A 21,517-nucleotide genomic window follows, 5' to 3' on the forward strand; every position below is an offset into this window, starting at 1 on the left:
ATGCTTAAGTCAGTTCAAAGTCCGATCTATTTTCCTTCTATGAATCTTATATTTATAAGACAAAATATGCAAAGCAGTTAGTTGGTTCAAGCGAATCCTGGAATGGGGGGAAAGAAATAACTGAATTTCCCTCCAAAAATACCGACTTTGAATGTCTCGCTCAGGGGTCAGAGGCGCGGATCGCCTCTGACCCACAGCTTATGCCTTCGGAACTTCTCTTTGCCAAAACGTTCCGTTTTGAATATTTGATAAATCAGGAAAGAGTTTTTGGGCCGAACATTTTGGGCCTAACACAAATAACACACCCCAAAGTTAACTCCATTTATCTTTGTCGAAATCTTTGAAAATATAACTTGTAAAAATCATGTTCTGGTTGACTAATCTTTGTAAATATATATCTTAAAGGTCCCTTATTTTATTTACTATATAAGACTTACTAGCTCGTACATAGGATCTACTTGAAATTTAATATTATGATCAATCATTTTTAGATATTATACAACCATAACTAAAATATATAGTAGAACATATATATATATATATAAACTAGATTCACTAACCAAAATCTTAATTAAGTTGTATCTAAAACGTAAAATTACAATCTGATACCTCAATACAAGAATTATTTAATAAATAATGGCTACAAATTACATGTATTGATATACTTTTAGAAATTAAGAGTCAAGATTTTTTAGCCTTAAAATTTCCACCAGAAATAAAGCCTTAAAATTAAGAGGCATTGTTGACCAAGACCAAGACTGACCCAAGTCTTCTGGTCAAGCAGAATAGGACCATCATAAGCAATATAAGAATTTCCTTCTAAAAATTTATTTAAACATTAATCGTTGACACTTTTTTTTAATAAATAATGGCCCCTTAAAATTTCCACAAGAAATAAAGCCTTAAAAGAAGGCACTGTTGACCAAGACCAATACCAAGACTGACCCAAGTCTTCTGGTCAAGCACTTTATGTGTTTTGATTTTCTAGTGTTAAAAAAATAAAAAAGGGCATATATATATAATATAAATATATTTTGAAACCACTTTATATAAACCACATGATTGTTTATTTTTTTAAAAAAAATTTGTGATTAAATGAATATATGTGTTTGATTCATTGTGAATTTAAGTTGCCCAAAAAAAATGTATATATTTGATTCCAATAAACAAAACAATTTATAAAACAAAACAAAATTTATACATGAAAGTTTAGCATTGAATACATATAAAAAAGGTTATAAATTCTTAAAATAAATAAACAAAGCATATTAGTAATATAAATATATAGGTAAAGGAAAACGTTTATAATAAGAAATAAAAAGACATAAAAGTCTAGCATTGAGAAATAAAATATTATGTTGATTATATATAAAAAAAAAGAATAAAGTATATTATGTTTAGGAATATTTGTGGCAAAAATATCTAATGTTTTAAACTTGTTATAGTTAAATGTCTATTTTTTTTATGGTAAAAATAAAAGATGTTTAATATATATTAAAGATAAATACATAATTTTTTTTTATTTGCAGCAATAATACCTAAAGTTATTAAAACATTACGTTTGTCAGTACGTCCTGTGTTGAAACGGTTAAGCATGTTAACTAAGCAGACATTTGTCACTTTGTAATCGGTTCATTTCATATTTGTGTTTTTTTTAGTGTTTTAAATTAGAAAAATGAATTAGAAAGACATTTTAAATTAATAAAAATACATATTTTGAGAACAAAAATACATAAATTACAGAGTGATACATATCTGGTGAGAAAACACTTAACAACTCCAACAGAGCAGGTATTGAAAATAAATAATATTTTAACAACTTTATGTATTTTTAGTACAAAGAAAACATATTACGTATTTATCTTTAACACATATTAAACATCGAATATTTTTCCTGTAAAAATAAAAATTAGGTATTTAATTGTAACAAATGTAAAACATTAAGAATTTATGCTGCAAATATCTTTTATGTTTATTATATACAATAAAAAATTAAATTAAAAAAAAACAGTTGTGTTGACCTTCGAATTGGCTAACGACACGGAGTCGAATAAAATGATAAAAAAATGAGATGAAAATCAAGACAAAAAGATAAACGACGCAAATAATTTATAGTTGTTCGGCCCTAATCAAATGGTAATGACCTACGTCCACTTAATGTTCTTATTGATGTCGAATTCTAAGAACTGTGATCAATGTACTAGGGTTCACGAGTTTCACATGCTCTCAGATGAATACAATTGTGGTGGATAACAACACTATTTTTCTCTCTTAGAATTCCGAAGCTCAAAAGTTCAAAAAGCAAAAAGTCTCCTCTCGTGAGCCCTTTCATTCGTATTTATAGGCTTAAGGAGTTTTACATGGGCCAATGGGCCTTAATTATATTTAATATGGGCGTATCTAAATAATAATAGAAATTACATTTAATACGTAATTACAAGATTGTATATATGAAGGAAATAAATGAATATATGCGACCAAGCTGGTCCCCGATAATTATGATGCCTGATAAGCCAATGATCTTTTGGTCGAGGGTCGAGTAGATTATACTCACTTAAAATTGCCATGTGCATCCCACGTGTAGACCAATCCTGCCACGTCATCAGGTAGTCCGTTTTTTGGTAAACATTTGCCCCCCCCCCCCCCCCAAGTTTATTTTACTGCAATCAGCATAAAGTAAACTTAACCGACTGACCCTTTGTGTGACCTGTCAGCTTTGTCAGTGCCTTTTCGAAAAAGGTAACCAATCATGTCGTTGCAGTTTCCCAAAAAGCATTTTGACGGCTAACCATCATTACCTTTTTATCCGTGCCTCGATCAATATAAATAATCCATCTTTTTCACTTTTTACTTTTTCCTCTTCTTCTTTTCCTCAAGAACACTAAAGAACAAAGCACGAAGAACCCAGAAAAGACTTGGCAATCCGAGGTGCATCCGTCCAGCCCACACATCAACGCCTGTGATTTTGTTTTTATCTTCTATCCAAGTAAGTTTCCTGAGCTTCTTTGTCTTTGATATGCCATGCAATAATTATCTCTTGAGTTTTCTGGTATTTCGGTATCTGAGTTTCCGAATGTTCTTGAGAAAAATTGATTTGTGGTAATCGGGCTCGTAGGTATAAGCATGATAAGATAGGGAAAACACACTAAATGAGGCTTAGGAATTGACTTAGGAGGTAGGATTGCTGATTTAGGGCGCAAAATCGAAGTAAAAATTCGATTTTTAAGCATTCAGAAAAATCTGGGTTTTTCCCGCCCTTTCTCAGAGTCGAAAAGTTTTCATTGAAAAAACTTTTTGTTAGAGAATATATATTATTGCTCAATGGAATTATGGAAAAAATCAAATACAACTTTATGAAAAAATACAATGGACAAGATAATATTGATTAAATAAGTATTACAACTCAATTGCTCAAAATACAAGTAAATAAAAAAATGTAGAAGAAGAAGATTACAAACTCAATGCTATAACAATACAAGTAAATAAGAAGAACAAAAAAATGAAAACACAAACAAACTCTCACACAACCAAAGTGTAGAGTAGTGGGGATCACTAACTTGAACAAGGTTCAAGACCTTTGTCCAAAAGCTTATTTCCCCTATTCTCTAAGCACTAAGGGATCTCTCTAGGAAATAACTCTCTGGAATTATGAAGCCTTTTGGTGTATTTTTCAGCCAAGTGCTTTGTGGATGAAAAATGGTGTGTCATACAAGTGAGCATTAGGCTCCTATTTATAGAGTTTGAGACACCCTTTGGATTTCGAATTCCACCAACCCCCATGGCTGTTACCAATGTTTAATTGGATTAATATGGAATTAAAATTGAGATTTGTGAGTTATTTGAGATTTTAGAACTGTTCAACACATTTGGAACAACTGAAAATTTGGCCTGAAATGCACCTGTGGCCGCGGCCAGGGACATCAGTGGCCGCGGCCACTACTCTCTGTCCCCCAGGCCGCGGCCACCATCATTCAGTGGCCGCGGCCACAACCCATTTTCAGCACTTGAAAATGTGCTGTTTTTCCAAACGGTTCCAAACCTTCCCAAATGATTTTGTAACTCCCAAAACACAATATTGGGGTTAAAATCATATCTCCAACATCCATATTTCATAATGTCTTTATGAAATCCAATATCAAATGTGTAACATATAATATACACATTATTGGGTAATATTTGGGAGTTACAAATTTGTAACTGATTTTGTAACTCCAAAATATGTCACATTTGGGCACACACATGTGTCCAATTTTGTGACTCTCAATAATATGTTACAAGGTGTGACAAATCACATTTGTGTGACAAATCACATTTTGTCACATTATTTAATCTAATATTATATTAAATGAAATAATATAGCATTCCCCCACTAGATTAAATAATCACTTTTTGTAACACTTATTTAATCAATCAAACATTATATTAAAATATAATACTTTTCACTTCTGTTTTTTAATCCGTTTTTCCAAACTGTTCGCATGCTTTTTAGTGTTTACGTTAGAATACTGCTAGTCGTATAAAAGCTTAACTTTTATACACGAGCAACGTTATCCCAACGTTTCCACTTCTTCTGTCTGTTGGCCGTAGGTTCTCATCTCCCCCTTTTATGTTCGCAGATCGCAGATTTTTATGCACGACCCATGGGGCGGTGAGAGGCTGATTGACGACGATTTGCTCGCTTTACTGTTCGAAGATTAAGAACAGCTGTCATTGTCATTTTCAGAAGTTCCTTTTTCCCAACACAACTCAACAAACAGACCTCCAACCAGACCAACAAATATGGGACTAAGGCTCAAAGGAAGAAGAAAACAGCCAACCCTTCTGCTAATTAGCATGCCCCTCGCACTAAGGCTCCTTCTACCAACCCTCAACCTGTAAACACTTCACCACCAAAATTTCAACATAAAGCCCGACCTCGCGATGTCCTTAGGCCAGAGGTCGAATGGTATGTTGCGTCTCCTAGCATCATTTCAGCTAGGATGGTAAACAATTATCTCAAGAAGTATGGCCTTCTTGGGATAACCCTCTTCAAGCCTTCACTTGACCAATGGGAAAACTTGCCTGGGGGCGCCTTCAGCGCCTGGTCGAGGTATCATATCGAGGCAGGGGCAACCTTGCCTCTACATCCATTCCTCCAAGGGGTGGCCAATTATTTTGAGTTCGCTCCTTTTCAAATCACCCCCAACGGATATAGAGTACTTTCTGTACTCTATATCCTTTATAACCACAAGAAGTGGCCTGTACCAACGCCACATGAGATCAATTACTTGTTTGATCTCAAGTCTAACCCCAACCACAACAACACAGGGTTCTTCCACTTCTACCACCAGGAGTCCGCTCGGACCTTCTTGAGTGACACCACCCACGAGTCCAATGTAGGGAAGTACTTCCAAGAGTACTTTCTTACAACAAACCTGGTCGCTGATAACCTGGCCTTCACTTAAGGAGGTAAATCTTTTACTCTCTGGTCGTTTGATTTTTTTCAGCTTCTCTATACATTCTTTAGAACTTCGGTGTTGTTCAGGTCCATGGTATCGGCCAGACCCTACTCCAGAATTGGAGATAAGGGCAGCAACTCTGGCCAGCATGACAAACATTGAGAAGAGTGTCAAAGAGCTGGTCACGGAGAGCAACCTAAGGCTGGTCGGCCTTCTTGCACTTCACCAGGATGTGAGGGAGTCAACAGCTGGGAGTGCTACTAGAGGAGATATCCCAAAGCAGTAGGGGTGTGTACACGGTTTGGTTTGGTACGGTTTAGAAGAATTTTGAAACCAAACCGCTAATGCGGTTTTTTCAAAATGAAAAACCAAACCAAACCATTAAAATTAAAAAACCAAACCATAAATAAACGGTTTGATGCGGTTTGGTTTGGTTTTAACCATATAACCAAATTATTAAAATTTTAAACTTTTTTATTATAAAATAATTAACTAAGTAATTGTATTTAAATAATAATAATAATAATTTTAGCTTTACTTTTAAGACCATAAAAGTCTACAAGAAGCTTATTGTTTTTGTTTTTGTAAGTGTAAGTATTTTGAATCATTTTATAGAAGTGAGAAAAAGAAATGTTTACTTTCTAAACAATGTGGGACTTTACATTTCTCTATTTTTAGTTTTGGAAACTTGTGCATGTATTAAATACTACTATAAACATATCCTAAATAATTAAATTGTTTGGCTTGGATGGTTTGGTAGATTTTATATTAACTTAAGTGTAGGGGTTCAAACCTTTGAACCATCATTTCTAAAAAACTATTTTTTTAGAAAAAATCACGGTTCGGTCCAGTTTAATTGATTTTAAAAAATTAGAAATCGTGAGCAAACTATTTAAGCTGAGCGGTTCGCTTAAATCGAACCATCGAAAACGGTTTCACCGGTTACGGTTTTTGGCGGTTTGGTGCGATGCGGTTTGGTTCCAAACCGCGGTTTGCGGTTTATATGAACACCCCTACCGAGCAGCACCAAGATGTGTCACAGCCCCCGAGGAGGCGGGCTACAAGAGTGACCATAAGGGAACCTTCCAGCACTCCGCGAGCAGCTACTATCCCTGCTCAACCTGGGAAGGGCAAGCAGAAACTTCCTGAACACCCCGAGCCCATACTTGAGTCCTCGGATGAGAACGATAATGACTTCTCACTTTTAGACAGTTTACCCATTCGCTATCATTTATTCGACGGGGACGGCAACTTTAAATACGCGACTAGTTTAAATTCAGACTTCTTCAAGGTAGAGAGTGAGTGTAGCAGTAGTACAATAGATAATGTATTGATTAGTAATAATGGCTCGAGTATATTGCTTGGAATTTTCCTTACCCTTATTTCCTTGCTTTAGTAAGTACCTCAATTTATATTGCCTGATTGTTTGTTTCTATCTTGCAGTCATGTCTTCCGAAAACCCATTTAAACTGTACAGGCTACCCAAAACCACTGCTCTTGCGAGCAAGAAGAAGAAGAGCAGATAGCATCCTGGGGAAAGCAGCAGCAATCCCTCAAGGAAAAAGCCTCAAGCCGAGGATCCTCCTATACTTGTTCCTTCCAAGGAAACGACACCTCCTCCAACTCTCGTCGACCAGACTTCTCCACCAGCACCTGTCGACCAGACTCCTCCCCCAGCTCTCGCCGACCAGAAATTTCCACAAGAAATAAAGCCTTTAATTAAGCCTTAAAAGAAGGCACTGTTGGCCAAGACCAAGACTGACCCAAGTCTTCTGGTCAAGCACTTTATGTGTTTTGATTTTCTTGTGTTAAAAAACAAGAAAGGGCATATATATATATATATATAATCTAAATATATTTGAAACCACCTTATATAAACCACATGATTGTTTTTTTTTTTTTTTGTGATTAAATGAATATATGTGTTTGATTCATTGTGAATTTAAGTTGCCCAAAAAAAAATGTCTATATTTGATTCCAATAAACAAAACATTTTATAAAACAAAAATATATACGTGAAAGTTTAGCATTGAATATGTATAAAAAAAAGGTTATAAATTCTTAAAATAAATAATCAAAGCACTATTAGTAATATAAATATATAGATAAAGGAAAACGTTTATAATAAGAAATAAAAAGACATAAAAGTCTAGCATTGAGCAATAAAATATTATGTTGATTATATCAAAAAAAGAAAAAAAAAAGAATAAAGTATATTATGTTTAGAGATATTTGTGGCAAAAATATCTAATGTTTTAAATTTGTTATAGTTAAATACTTTTTTTTTTTTTACGGTAAAAATAAAAGATGTTTAATATATATTAAAGATAAATACTTATTTTTTTTATTTGCGACAGTAATACCTAAAGTTGCTAAAACATTACTTTTGTCATCAACCTATGTTGGAATTGTTAAGCATGTTAACTAAGCAGACATTTGTCACTTTGTAATCGGTCTATTTCATATTTGTATTTTTTTTTAATATATTAAATAAAAAAAATGAATTAAAAAGACATTTTAAATTAATAAAAATATATTTTTTTAGAACAAAAATGTATAAATTTCAGAATGATACATATCTGATGAGAAAATACTTAACAACTCTAACAGAGCAGAGCAGGTATTGAAAAAAAAAATTTAGCAACTTTATGTATTTTTGCTACAAAGAAAATATATTAAGTATTTATCTTTAATATATATTAAATATTGAATATTTTTACCGTAAAAATAAAAATTAGGTATTTAACTGTAACAAATGTAAAACATTAAGCATTTATACTATAAATATCCTTTATGTTTATTATATACAAAAAAAAATTAAATTAAAAAAAAAACAGTTGTATAAAAATAAAAGAAGAATACATTTTTTGGTTGATTATCCTTGCCAAAAAAATAAATTTTGATCTTCTCAACCAACGACATAAAGTATTATGTTAATACTAAAATTTTATTTAATGCTATTTTTTTATTGGCTAATGTTTGAAAACAAATAACACAAAGAACTCTCTCTTTCCAACTAGCTAATGCTTAACAAAGTAAATCCGCTTGAGTCATGATAATTATTTAAAATATAGTTTTTTTTATTATTCTTTAAGTTTTATATCAAATTTTAATTCAATAATATTTTATTTGGTATGATTTAATTCAATTCATTAAATAAAAAATATTGGCTATTTTGGTCGTATTAATAAATTGTTGGATTAAAATTGGGCTCATAATTTTATTTCGATTTATTTTGCAAAACACTGGTCCAGGTCCAGTGTATAGATTTAATGTTTTTATTTTGTGGTTTCTACTTTTTTTTTCTTCTCTTTTATATAACTTCCTTTTGTACATTTATCTTCTCATTGTTTTCTCCATTCATATTTACTTTGCATTATTTTTAACTAGGTAATATAATTGCACCTCGCGGATCTCTATCACAATTGAAATTCTGTAACATCTATTAATCTAGAACCTTTACATTGGATGTTTAAAATGGTGCTTAACTCGTTAAGGAAGTCATTTAGACTCAAGTGTAATTGTTATACCCATTTTTTGGGCATTTATGACATTTTAAAAAATAACAATTATGAAGGGAGTATGAACGGAACATTATGCCTTCCTGTTCTCACGCAGTGCAAAATGGTTCCTATTCTCACAGAGGACAAAGCAGACTACCAAGCACAAATAGAAGGGATTTGGTCACGTAGTTGCATTCCTCAATCTCTGCTCGCACAAGACAAGTTATTCCACCTCTGTTCGCACAAGGCAAGTGATCTTGTTCGTTCAACACGCTAACAGGAGGATCCTATTCGTTCAACACACTAACAGGAAGATCCTGTTCGTTCAACACACAACATCCATGATAACAGAGTTAGTAAATGAGTACTAAGTTGTCATTTATCAAATTATAACTGTATTTATGTTGTAATGTATTATTTGCGGGCCAAGCCCAATAACTTAGGTCCATGATCTAATTGTAACCTAATCTCCTCACTATAAATAAGAGGAGGTGTGATAGAAATAGGGGAGGCAATTGATAATGCCGAATGATCATTCTTGTAAACACAGTCCTTATGTAATGTAAAACTAATGAGGACTATAGAACAACCGGCGACGCAAGTTCGCCGGAAACTATGGTTCTTCAAGCTTAAATATTAATAAAAGTGACTAAGTGGACGCAAATCATCTTTTTGGAGTCGAACCACTATAAAATATGGTATTATTTATTTGATTATATCTCTATTCTTGAATCCATACTCTTATGTTCTCAAGTTGACGAAAACCGACGTCAACAGTAATTAAAAATAAAATATGAGTTTAAGTACTAAATTTTTTTGCCAAAAAAGTTTAAACTTTTCATTAAGGTTATAAAAATGTTTACATGAGATCCCAAAACATTTAACAAAATACATTATCACAACTAGAGTTTACAAAATTGTCACCCTATACCGGGCGGGTGTGTACAACAATCCCATAATAGCCTTGCCATCACGACCTACATTATGCATGTTTATCATCAAATACAACCCATGCCGATCAATCACAGATAATTATAATGCAATCAGATGCAACAAGTACAAATATAAAACGAGTTACAAAACCCTAACTTAAACATTCAAGTATAATGTCATAACCGTTCGCATATCAATATTGGGGCCAATGTCATGCTCTATGTGCATATACTAGTTTTCTTACCTCAAGTCACATGCACATGTTATTGTTATGAGAAACTAGAATCAACATAATACCATTGACAATATGCAGTAAAAGTCTACTCACAAAATAACAAATTAAGATCTCATGCTCTATGTGAATTGCTAATTTTTGTTTAAAAGAAGACACTTCTATTAGTTGAAAATGAAATAGATGGATTGCCAATGTTTGTTAGAATGAATTGTAATTAACATCTCCTATTGGGGGAGAAGAAATTGTATAGATTTGTGATATGACATCTTCATGAATTAGATTAAGCTTTTTCAATTTGGGTTTGACCTCTTCAAAATGTCTAACTTTCCTCATTTTCTAACACTTTTATCTCATTTTCTTTTTTGCTTTATTTTATTCAACAAAAAATGAATCATTTTCCTACAAAATAAAATAAAATAAAATCAAATCAAAATGAAATATTTTTAATTATAAATATATCACATTAATTCCATGAAAATATTAATTAAAACTTAATTTATTTTAACAATTAAACCCAAAAAATATGCACTTTTGACAACTAATCAATAATCAAAGTACTTAATCATATAGGAGTTTCGGGAAGCTACAAATTATATTTTTTAAATTATTTTTTATGTTTATTTTATAATTTTTTTAGAGTGGAGAATTTATATCTTAAGTAGTTATTAAGATTTTCACTGAATGATGAATGATGATATAATATAAATCATCACATTTTGCGCTCGGAGAATAATCTTTTAATGAATAAATTATTTTCATGTGATTGGAATTTGGATCTACACAGTAATCATGCTAACTAAAAGACAAGGGACAATCTTGGTACTAACAAAAACTACACACATCGAATTGACAGTGTCATTGTCATTAATTATGATAAACCAAACTTTAAGTTAGCTAAAAAACAAGGGACATTATTGATACCATCGAAATGGTTGACTAATTGAAGAGTTTATAACTCAACAATGGAATGCACAGAACCTGTGCTTCTTAATCACCACAGTAAGTAAACTTATCTGAGAGAGAGAAGAGAAGCATGTGTGAGGTGGGAGTAGAGGACTTGGTCAAGGCTGGGCTAAGCACTGAGGAGGCCAAGTATTTCCAAAGGGTCCTTGAAGATATAGTGAATGGAGCCAAAGGGTTGGAGCCAAGTGAGGTCTGGAGAGAGGTGGTGGCTCGGAGACTGCTCAAACCATCACACCCACATGAGCTCCACCAACTGCTTTACCACTCTGTCTATGCCAACTGGGATGTCTCAACCAGAGGCCCCCCTCTCTACTGGTTTCCTTCTCTGTAATCTCACAACTTAACACTTCACTTTGACTCTCTTACTATGTTTAATCAAGTGCTAATGTATTCAAAATTTAGGAATTTGTTGGATAGAAATGTTTAAGAAACTCAGCCTCTTATGTTTGATGATTGCAATAGTCTAAATTTGCTGCTCTTAGCTTAACAGACACAAATTAATGGGTTGAGCTAAACTTAATCTATGCTAACTTTTATGTTTTCTATTTCTAAGACATCAGTCGAAAAAAACGAACTTGGGACGTCTCATGGAGAAGTATGGTTCAGAAGTTTTAGGGCCTTTGTATAAGGATCCCATAACAAGTTTTAGCCTCTTCCGAAAGTTCTCTGTTCAGCAACCTGAGGTACAATGCATATTATTTACTTTAAGATAATGCTTACTCAGTGTTAATCTTTTTGACATGGTGCTTATCAGGCATACTGGTCAATTGTTCTGAAAGAGCTTTCAGTTTCATTCCAAGAAGCTCCAAAATGTATTCTAGACAGTGCAGACAAGTCAAAGCGCAGCGGATCATGGCTGCCAGGTTCGGTTTTGAACATTGCTGAATGTTGCTTGTTGCCCACTTCATATCCAATGAAAAGGGATGATAGTCCTGCAATTGTATGGAGAGATGAAGGTTATGATGATTCTGAAGTAAATGTTTTAACACTGAAGGAACTCAGAGAGAAAGTAATGTATGTATGCTCTTAAATCAGATTCATTCAAGTTCTTATGTAAACTACTCTTGATGTTTTCATGGTCATGTTTCTATGAAATGATTCTCAGGTTGGTGGCGAATGCACTTGATGCAATGTTTTCAAAAGGCGATGCAATTGCAATCGACATGCCAATGACAGTCAATGCTGTTGTTATATCTTTGGCAATTATACTATCTGGTTTTGTAGTAGTATCCATAGCTGATAGCTTCGCTGCAAAGGAGATTGCTACTCGCTTGCGCGTGTCAAATGCCAAGGCTATCTTTACTCAGGTTATTTTTTATATTTGTAGAGATAGTTTGTATGTTTAGAAAAATGTATGAACTGTTTTGTTTCTTCATTAATTGATACACTGTATATGAAGAAAAGCACATTGAGAGCAACCTGCTAATATGTTCAAACATACATATACATTATTAGAAATTTATACTAAGCATTTACTTGTCTCACAGTAATCTTTTCAAATTTGTGTTTAGGATTTCATACTGAGAGGAGGCCGCAAATTTTCACTATACAGGTATAATACTATACCAAAGACTACACTTTATTGAGAAATCTATTATAATAGACAATTCAAAACAAGTGAAATGACCAACTGAAAATGAACATTCTAAATTAAAAATTAACATAATAGGTGTGACTGGAGCCCTTGCACCTATTCCAATATGTGAGTGATTTGAACTAAAGAAACTTTATGCTATAAGTTGGGAACATGTCACTATATAAAAGACTGGTTTGAGGCAAGTAGAAGATTTTTTATGTAATGTTTATTACAATGCAAAGTCTAGAATTTGTGTGAGCTTCTCTATAAGCCTTTGAGTTCAAGTTTTTTATTTGCCGTTTTCATGCTCACAAGATGAATAGCATGCCTCACCTGTTATTCCTACGTGCAGTCGAGTTGTCGATGCTGCACCGCATAAAGCTATTGTCCTCCCTGTGAATGGCAGTAATTTAGGACTTCAATTAAGAGAACAAGATATATCATGGGAAAAATTTCTTTCCAATGTTAGTAACCAAGCAAGGTAATGCATAACAAGACTATATTACTTGACATATTTAGGACAGCCTTTTGAACTTTTCCAGACTAATCTCTTCTTTTGTGGCAGATCAAACCATTACACTCCATTTTATCAGCCTGCAGACTCTCTGATAAATATACTATTCTCTTCTGGAACCACAGGTAAAACATTTGTTGATACTAATAGTTAGATTTTAGTATGTTTGAGCCTCTTTAACCTCGGTTTCTTTATCTTCCCATATTCCTTAGGAGAACCGAAAGCCATACCATGGACACAACTTTCTCCGCTTCGTTGCGCAGCTGATACATGGGCTCATATTGATGCTCAAGTTGGAGATGTTTACTGCTGGCCTACCAATTTGGGATGGGTGATGGGTCCAGCTTTACTATTCTCTTCATTTCTAACTGGTGCAACTCTTGCTCTTTACCATGGTTCTCCTCTAGGCCATGGTTTTGGAAAATTTGTTCAGGTAACAACTGCTGCAATAGTTTCCATCAGTGACTTGGTTTATTCTTACTTAAACACTTTCACTAGAACTTCTACTTGATGCATGTCCAGGATTCAGGTGTGACTATTTTAGGCACAGTTCCAAGCCTTGTTAAAGTTTGGAAAAGCACACAGTGTATGAAAGACCTGGATTGGACAAAGATAAAGTAAAAAAAATCTTACAATTCAAACTTGTTTTTGGTAACTTTGCTTGCTTGACATGGAAGTATGAACCGATGTATAATATGTACAGGGTGTTTGCTTCCACCGGGGAAGCTTCTAATGTTGATGATGACCTTTGGCTCGCTTCACAAGCTTATTACCAACCCATCATGGAATGCTGTGGAGGGACAGAACTTGCATCATCTTACATACAAGGAAGTCTAGTGCAACCACAAGCTTTCGGAGCGTTTAGCACAGCAGCAATGACAGTTGGTCTTGTTATTCTTGATGAAAATGGAATTCCTTATGTAAGCTGGTGTTGATTAGTTTCCAAGTTGAAGTTCCTGTCACTAGACCATATCACAATTCAATTTTGTTATGCTAATACTAAAATAAAAAAAAAAAGCATTTTGATCAACTTGGCAGCCAGATAAGCAAGAATGTACAGGTGAAGTTGGCTTATTCCCTCTGTACTTGGGAGCAACTGATAGACTACTCAATGCAGATAATGAAAAAGTCTACTTTAAGGGAATGCCTTTATATAATGGAATGGTAAGAGCTTAAAATTACCCTTTTCACTTTTCTTTGTAGAGAGACCAAGCTCTTTCTGTGTTCTTATAATCTAAACTACAGTAACCTGTGGTTTTCTGAAGAATCATATTCTAAAAGCTGACACATGTATTACCAGAGTCTTAGGAGACATGGAGACATCCTCAAGAGAACTGCTGGAGGCTTTTTCATAGTACACGGCAGGGCTGATGACACCATGAACCTTGGTGGCATTAAGGTGTAACATGGTGTAGTTTGAATGAGCTTAAAAACTTGTGATCATTCCTCTCTTCAATTTGAATCAATCCTTTAACTTACTACATTGATATTCTTGATTTGTAGACAAGTTCTATCGAAATTGAACGAGTATGCAACCGAGCTGATGAGAGTGTCATGGAGACAGCAGCAGTTAGTGTAGCTCCAGTCAATGGAGGTCCAGAACAGCTGGTTATGTTTGTAGTTTTAAAAAGTGGACATAACAACGAAGCAGAAAAGCTTAAGAAGAAGTTCTCAAAAGCCATTCAGAGCAATCTTAATCCGTTGTTTAAGGTTTGACTCTCATTTTCCAAGTTATTATATATATATATATATATATTTATTTGTTTATTGCCTAGTTTTAATTGCTTCTTCAGTTGTGTGATTTTCCAACACTTGGATTATAACAGGTGAGCTTTGTGAAGATTGTTCAAGAGTTTCCTCGAACAGCATCTAACAAGTTACTAAGGAGAGTTCTGAGGGACCAAATGAAGCATGAACTGCTGGTTCGAAGTAAAATTTAGTGTAAACATTGTTGACTCTGCTGATTACATATATTAACCAATAACCAATGTGTAATGTGATCAAATGCTTGGAATTTAAATATTCATATGATAATAAATTATAAAATTTTCATATTATAAATATTTAAACAGAAACTGAGAAAGTAGACATTATCTAAAACAAAAATTATAATTTTGTATAATGTGTGAATAATTTATATGCTATTAATGTTAATATCTGATATTTAATTATAGTATTTATAATAGTGAATGATGATATATGGACAAATTCTTTTTATGGCACATTCTTAAAAGTGAAGACAACAATGATTAAATGAAGTTTACCAGAAAAAGGAGATGAATATGCTGCAATCAAAGGGCCTTTAGTTTACCCTGTTTTTAGAAGTGTAGTTGGAGTTTAAGGAAAAAGGAGAGCAACTGCAACACTACATTATAAGGTTAAAAACATGGAATAAATAAACCAAAAAAAAAAGTGTTAAGAACAAGGACCAGTTACCCCAAGGAGAGAGCTTCATCCTTGATTATTATTATACAAAGAAATAATTCTCAAACTTGTCCAGTTACTCTCGCACCCTTTCCCTTTTCGTCTCCCCAAGGCGATAGAGAAGAGCGCGAGTTGCTATACTTTCTTCTTAATGTTCTCTATCAACGAGTTCGCTGTTGCAACAACATTTTCAGATGAACCTCGATATTTAACTAATTCTCTTGGATTCTTGCAAGTTTTCAATATAGCCGACATTGCTTCAGCTTTTCGAAGAATAGAGGATCTTCGCGCACGAGATGCGTCTCCATCTCTTTTATAAGTATCTGGCAACTTCGTTGAGTGGGGAACAGAAGACATCAGGCCACACACTTTTCGTGCCATCTCAGTCATTCCTTGTTTCTTTAATTCATCATTTAGTCTCTGGAAAGTAAGATACTGAGGAACTATGCCCCTTCTGATCATATTTCCAAATTCCAAACTCGCCTCTTCGAATTTTCGCAAATCACAAAACATATGGATTAACATTGTGCTTGTAGCTAAGTCCATATCACATCCCCTGGATCTCATTTCTTCAATAACTTGAACTGCCAACTCAAGTTTCCTATCCTCACACAACATCTTTAACAACAAATGGTATGTGAGTCGATCAGGAGAATATCCAGATTCAATCATCTTAGTATACAAGTTCATTGCTTCCTCAATTTTTCCCAACTTTGAAAAGTACTTAAAGAAATAGTTATAAGTTGTTGGTGTTGGGACGAATCCCCGACCTATCATCATCTTGAGAATCTTACTTGCCCCAACAAGATTTCCTGCCTTGCAAAAACCCTTCACCAGAGAATTGTATGTTGAGATAGTGGGTCCTGATTCCAGAACCAAAAAGCGCTCCATCATGCCCAATGCCTCCTTGAACATTCCGGCTTCCCCCAGCGCGTCAATTATTGGGTTATATACAATAGCATTCGGCTTAATTCCTTCTGTTTTCATCTCACTAACTAGTTCAATTGCCCTTTCAGACCGACGCATCCGACAGTAACCTTCCACAAGAGTACCATATGTCACAACAGTAGGCTTCACATTCTCCTTTTTCATCTCCATCCAGAGTCGCTCTGCGTGTTTGAGCTTCCTCATTCGAAACCAACCATTCAACAGAATGTTGTAAACTCGAATCGATGGAATCCAAATTGAGTCTGACTTCTTTTTCCTATCAAAATAAGCTGAAGCATCCCTAACATGCCCTTCCTTGCAAAGAGAATCCAACAAAATCTCAAACAAACTCATTTCTGAACCCAAACTAACAACTATAGTCAAAGTACTCGCAAATTCAAAAGTTCGAACTGCAGATTCAGGCATACCTGCACGACCATATCGTCTGATCATGATCACAAACGTATCCACAGAAACCAAAGCGGGTTCATCCTCTTTGTCAATTTGATCCTGAATCAAAGACCACGCTGAGTCAAACTCCCTAGATTTCGCAAGTACATTGACCATGGAGTTAAAGAGCGCAGCAGATGATTGAAATGTGGTTTGCTTCTCTGCCCAAAGAAAGAGCGAGTACAATAACTTGGGGGAAGAATCAAAGTGGTCGACCACAGTTTGTAACAAACTTGAATCGAGCTTGATTCCTGTCCTGTCCAAGGCATCATGGAGGGAAGGACCAGAGGAAATGTCAGGGTTGGTAAGGAGCTCAGAAACCGTGCGGAACTCATTCTGAGAAACTTTAGTGCCTAAGTCAGGAACCGGGGCTAGTTGTGTGGCTGGCGGAGTGAGGATGTCGTGAGGCCACTTGATCAGGGGCTTGCCAGGTATGGACAGCCATGACTGATCGGAGGAGAAGAACTGCAAGTAGTGAAAATGAAAAGGTTTGGAATTAGGATTTGGTCCAAAGAGAAGAGGGATTAGTGGGATAGAGCGGCAACGTTTGAGAACCATGAACATGAATTACACCTGCAGAATATAAACAGTGCAAATCACATAAATCACTTTGAAAAGAGCAAAGTGTATATTTGTTATAAATAAATTGAAAAAATACAGCACAGAAAAAGAGCAAGAACCATCCACATACATCTAGCCACATTTGTTCATTTGAAGGAAAATGCCTCCTAAAAAAAGGAGAATACCAGAACATGCCATTAAAAGCCACAAAGGCAGCAAACATACAAGCAAAGCAACAGAGAAGAAGCCAAAGTCTAGAACTAGATTCAATCCAAGAAAGAGATAAAAAAAAAACTACACCATATAACTACAACACACCACTACAAAATTCACATGGGATGACAGTTTTAACATAATCATTGAGCATAAAATAAATGTTAACTTGTTCTTTTAATTTAAATTTGATACCATAATCTCAGTCATTTCTTCAATTAATATGTCTGTGTCAAAACAACGCAAAGCTTGCAAAATGAATTTAGCCACTTTTGTCTTTTCCATTTTAGCCTTGAAACACTCATAACCTAACCAAAAATAAAAATAAAATAAAGGTCAAACAAAAACTAGTTGGTACAATGGCTCAAAACAAGAATCTAACAAAGAAAACTGTACCATTACAATACCTGTCAGCAAGAGGTAATAACGCTAATAAATAGAGGAAAACCAAGAGTAATTCATAACATGAGTCAAAGTCACTAAAGATCAATATTGGTGGTGATATTCTGTAAACATCTTACAGCTAAAGCATCCATTGCGATCCCTGACTCTCTCCGCTACGAAACAATTCCTTAATAGAGATGACATAGTGGAATATTGTGGGCACAAAAGAATGGAAAACACACAACCAAGATCATGACATATATATAATATATTCTCTGAGATATTCTTAATATTCAAACAAACAATCAGTTCAAATATGCTTAAAATTCTCTGAGACATTTTGTCAAACACCTTGTGTGCTTTTGAAATGAAAAGCTGAGCAACATAGAAGAGGTGAAATCAAATGTGCAAATGAATCTTTTCAGCAGAAACATATAAACCCATTTCAATGGAAACAAGAAATTAAGCAACATATAATTATAGACCACAAAATATATTCACATCAATTATTCACAAGCTATAAACCCTACTTATCACCATTAACAATATTATCATCTAAAACTCACTACTCAAAGAAGAAGACCAGAAGAATTCTCTGGCTCTGCTGCTACCCTGGTGCCTGTGCAGCCTCTGCCGTGGGAAGACCGCTACCGAGAGAGAAGAGGGAGTGAGTTGAGAAGAGGTCGGCGATGGATGGAGAGAGTTTCTTTCTTTGTCGGTTTTTTTTTTTTTTTTTAAATTATGTAAATTATTTTTTGTTTTAAAAAAATAAAAACACATATTCTTATTTATAAAAATTATAATATTTTTTATTTGAGTTAACTTTTGTTGATCTTAATATGTATTATTAATATAATATACTTAATTAATATTAAATTACAATATTATAAAAAATTTAACAACTAATTAATATTATTTTTTTAATTATTTAAATAAATAATTTTCAACTAACATCTATGTTTATTGTTACAAATTATTAATTAATGTTTTTTATACAAATATATTTTTATTAAATGAGTAAATTAGGACTAAAATACTATATGTTTTTAAAATAATATACTCAAACTTTTTTTTTAGTAAATATACTTAATGTTTTTAAAATATTACACTTTTATATCTAAAAATTTTTTACAGTAAATATATTAAATATTTTCAAAATATTGCACTTATATACTTTTTTTTTTTTTTATTTTGAAAAATAATAGAAAAGTAAAAGAAAAATATAAGAGGGTGATTGACTGTTTAACTAAAATACTGTTTTTTATTTTTAAAACTTAAAAACTCTTTCCAGAAAACATGTATTCTAGAGATTTTGATAGTGGGACTTGATTCCCCTGCAAGTCTTTCATCACACATTATTTGGAAAGGGGTAGAATATGAAGATGAAAGTATTCTTGGTTTGTTAAGACTTATTGATCTATCGAGTAATAAATTGACTGGAGAGATTCCAGCTGAACTGACGCGTCTTGTGGAGTTGGCTCAGTTAAATCTATCACGGAATGAGTTGAGTAGAGACATTCCTGAAAAGATTGGGAACTAGGGAAAGTTAGAATCTTTGGACTTGTCTCATAACAAGCTTTCTGGTAAAATTCCCAAAGGCTTGGCGGAATTATATCTTCTGGATCATTTGGATTTGTCAAACAACCAATTGTCAAGAAAAATCCCTACAAGCACTCAACTGCAAAGTTTCAATGCTTCTACATAGACCATGAACCATGGACTCTATGGGCCTCCTCTAACCGATTGGCATGAAAGTGGAACTTTGCCAGATGGTTTTTTGGCTTCAACTCATGATCAAGAAGATGAAACATGGTTTAACTTGTCGTGGTTTTATAAAGGGATTGGAGTTGGATTCACTATTGGATTTTGTGTAGTTTGTATCAATTTTGTGATAATAAACTATTATTGGAGAAATTCTTACTTTATGTTCATGCATAGCGTAAGAAATATTCTATCAAAGGGATTATTGAGGGGAAAGCTAGATTGGATTGACAGGTTAGTAGTACGTATAATATTAATGGTATTTATCATCTCTAATTATATTATATTTTTTTTTCAGAACTTCAGTCTAATTAAATTATAACTTTGTTTATATTTATATATATATATATATATTTATGGAATGCATGTGCCAAAATGCAGTAGCCACTAAGGGTAGACATTGCATTTTCCTCTAAAATACTAGATTATGAGATAAAATATTCTTAAACTTTCATTACTTTCCAACTTAATTCTATTTTTTTTACAGCACCAATAGATTTATTTGTACGAGATATCTTTAATTTTTTTTTCAATTCAGACCTCTACGAAGGGCTGAAGGGGATCAAGCCCTCCCAATTTTTCCTTCTAATATTTTATTTCAATATATTTATTTATTTTAAATATATATATATGTAAAAACTTATACATTTATATACACATGTATATTGTATGAATTTTAGTCTAATCTTATTAAAAAAAACAAACAAAATTGGCCTTCTTAAAACTAAACAAGATTCTGTTTTCTCTCATAAATGGTTCTTTCATGTTTACTTTTCTCATTAGATCCCTCAGTTGATGAAGATCAGACTTAGTAGCTGCAAGGATTCTTAAGAGTTCAAAGTTAGAAAGCCAAAGAACCGGTCAAGCATGGAGCATTTGATGAATAATCTGTATTATGAAGAGCCATACTTTTTCAATCCTTGATTTTAGTAGCTGATGTTTTTGACTATATATGTATTGTGAAATAAGTTTGTAAACTGTTTTCATTGTCATGTTTTAAGAAAATAGAACTAATTAAATCAATATATCTAGCTTTTTCCGATGATATGATGATGTACTTTCTTATCAGTAAATTGAAACAAAAAAATGTACAAGAGGAAAGTCAAAACATCACTTACCAAAGATCAATTTTCTCTTAATAGGAGCTAGTAGTTTTTATGAGAACAAGAGATTGAAACACTTGATGTTCAACCGAGTCCTCAATTTATAATAAATAATACATATATGAAAGATTAAAGAGAAGCGAATTTAACTCATTACAACTCATAATGTTATGAAGACCTTCACAAATATTGTTCACAAATACTTGGCCAGTTGAAATACACTTGGTGCCATTCCTTCTTGCTTTGTAAATTTCACATCAATGGTCCAGAACACTGGCCATACAAGTCCCAACATTTTGATAACATATGGACCTGACTACATGGGAGAGTATCAAAGTCTTGCATCACGGGTTATTTGGAAAGGAATAGAGTATGAATATAAGAGTATTCTTGGTTTGCTAAGACTGATTGATCTATCGAGTAATAAATTGGGTGGAGAGATACCTATTGACATGACTCGTCTTTTGGAATTGACTCAGTTAAACCTATCACAAAACGAGTTGAGTGGAAACATTCCTAAAGAGATTGGTTT

The 21,517-nt window shown here is 33.5% G+C and overlaps 2 protein-coding genes and 1 long non-coding RNA gene across 10 annotated transcripts; 2 read left to right on the top strand and 1 right to left on the bottom strand.

Annotated features, from left to right (window-relative positions):
• Nucleotides 1-11,078: 11,078 nt before the first annotated feature.
• Nucleotides 11,079-15,223, top strand: LOC133781611 (probable CoA ligase CCL12). 2 transcript variants are annotated; one of them, XM_062220652.1, is made up of 14 exons: nt 11,088-11,399; nt 11,626-11,755; nt 11,827-12,086; nt 12,178-12,379; nt 12,584-12,624; nt 13,001-13,129; nt 13,214-13,287; nt 13,375-13,595; nt 13,685-13,779; nt 13,866-14,082; nt 14,201-14,326; nt 14,463-14,561; nt 14,666-14,872; nt 14,989-15,223. In XM_062220652.1, exons 1-14 carry the CDS (start codon nt 11,143-11,145, stop codon nt 15,100-15,102), a joined length of 2,172 nt encoding a protein of 723 aa, XP_062076636.1. In that variant the 5' UTR covers nt 11,088-11,142; the 3' UTR covers nt 15,103-15,223. The 2 variants fall into 2 exon arrangements, 1 of the variants encoding a protein (XP_062076636.1); XR_009870168.1 differs by lacking the exon at nt 14,989-15,223 and having other exon boundaries at nt 11,079-11,399; nt 14,181-14,326; nt 14,666-14,792.
• LOC133781612 (pentatricopeptide repeat-containing protein At5g11310, mitochondrial-like) lies at nt 13,993-18,855 on the bottom strand. 7 transcript variants are annotated; one of them, XR_009870170.1, is made up of 3 exons: nt 18,688-18,854; nt 15,599-17,536; nt 13,993-14,118 (listed from the first exon to the last, which is right to left on the bottom strand). XR_009870170.1 is itself a non-coding variant. In XM_062220656.1 (3 exons), exon 3 carries the CDS (start codon nt 17,525-17,527, stop codon nt 15,722-15,724), a length of 1,806 nt encoding a protein of 601 aa, XP_062076640.1. In that variant the 5' UTR covers nt 17,528-17,536; nt 17,655-17,691; nt 18,688-18,855; the 3' UTR covers nt 15,446-15,721. The 7 variants fall into 7 exon arrangements, 5 of the variants coding, with proteins under 5 accessions (XP_062076640.1, XP_062076639.1, XP_062076638.1 ...); XR_009870169.1 differs by having other exon boundaries at nt 14,043-14,124; XM_062220656.1 differs by lacking the exon at nt 13,993-14,118 and adding an exon at nt 17,655-17,691 and having other exon boundaries at nt 15,446-17,536; nt 18,688-18,855.
• A 577-nt stretch (nt 18,856-19,432) lies between these two features.
• On the top strand, nt 19,433-21,077 carry LOC133781613 (uncharacterized). Its single transcript, XR_009870171.1, has 2 exons — nt 19,433-20,116; nt 20,666-21,077. It is a non-coding gene; the product is annotated as an uncharacterized LOC133781613 (long non-coding RNA).
• The last annotated feature ends 440 nt before the right edge of the window (nt 21,078-21,517 follow it).

The sequence above is a fragment of the Humulus lupulus genome, chromosome 6, assembly GCF_963169125.1.
Source record: "Humulus lupulus chromosome 6, drHumLupu1.1, whole genome shotgun sequence".
NCBI classification, from domain to species: Eukaryota; Viridiplantae; Streptophyta; class Magnoliopsida; order Rosales; family Cannabaceae; genus Humulus; species Humulus lupulus.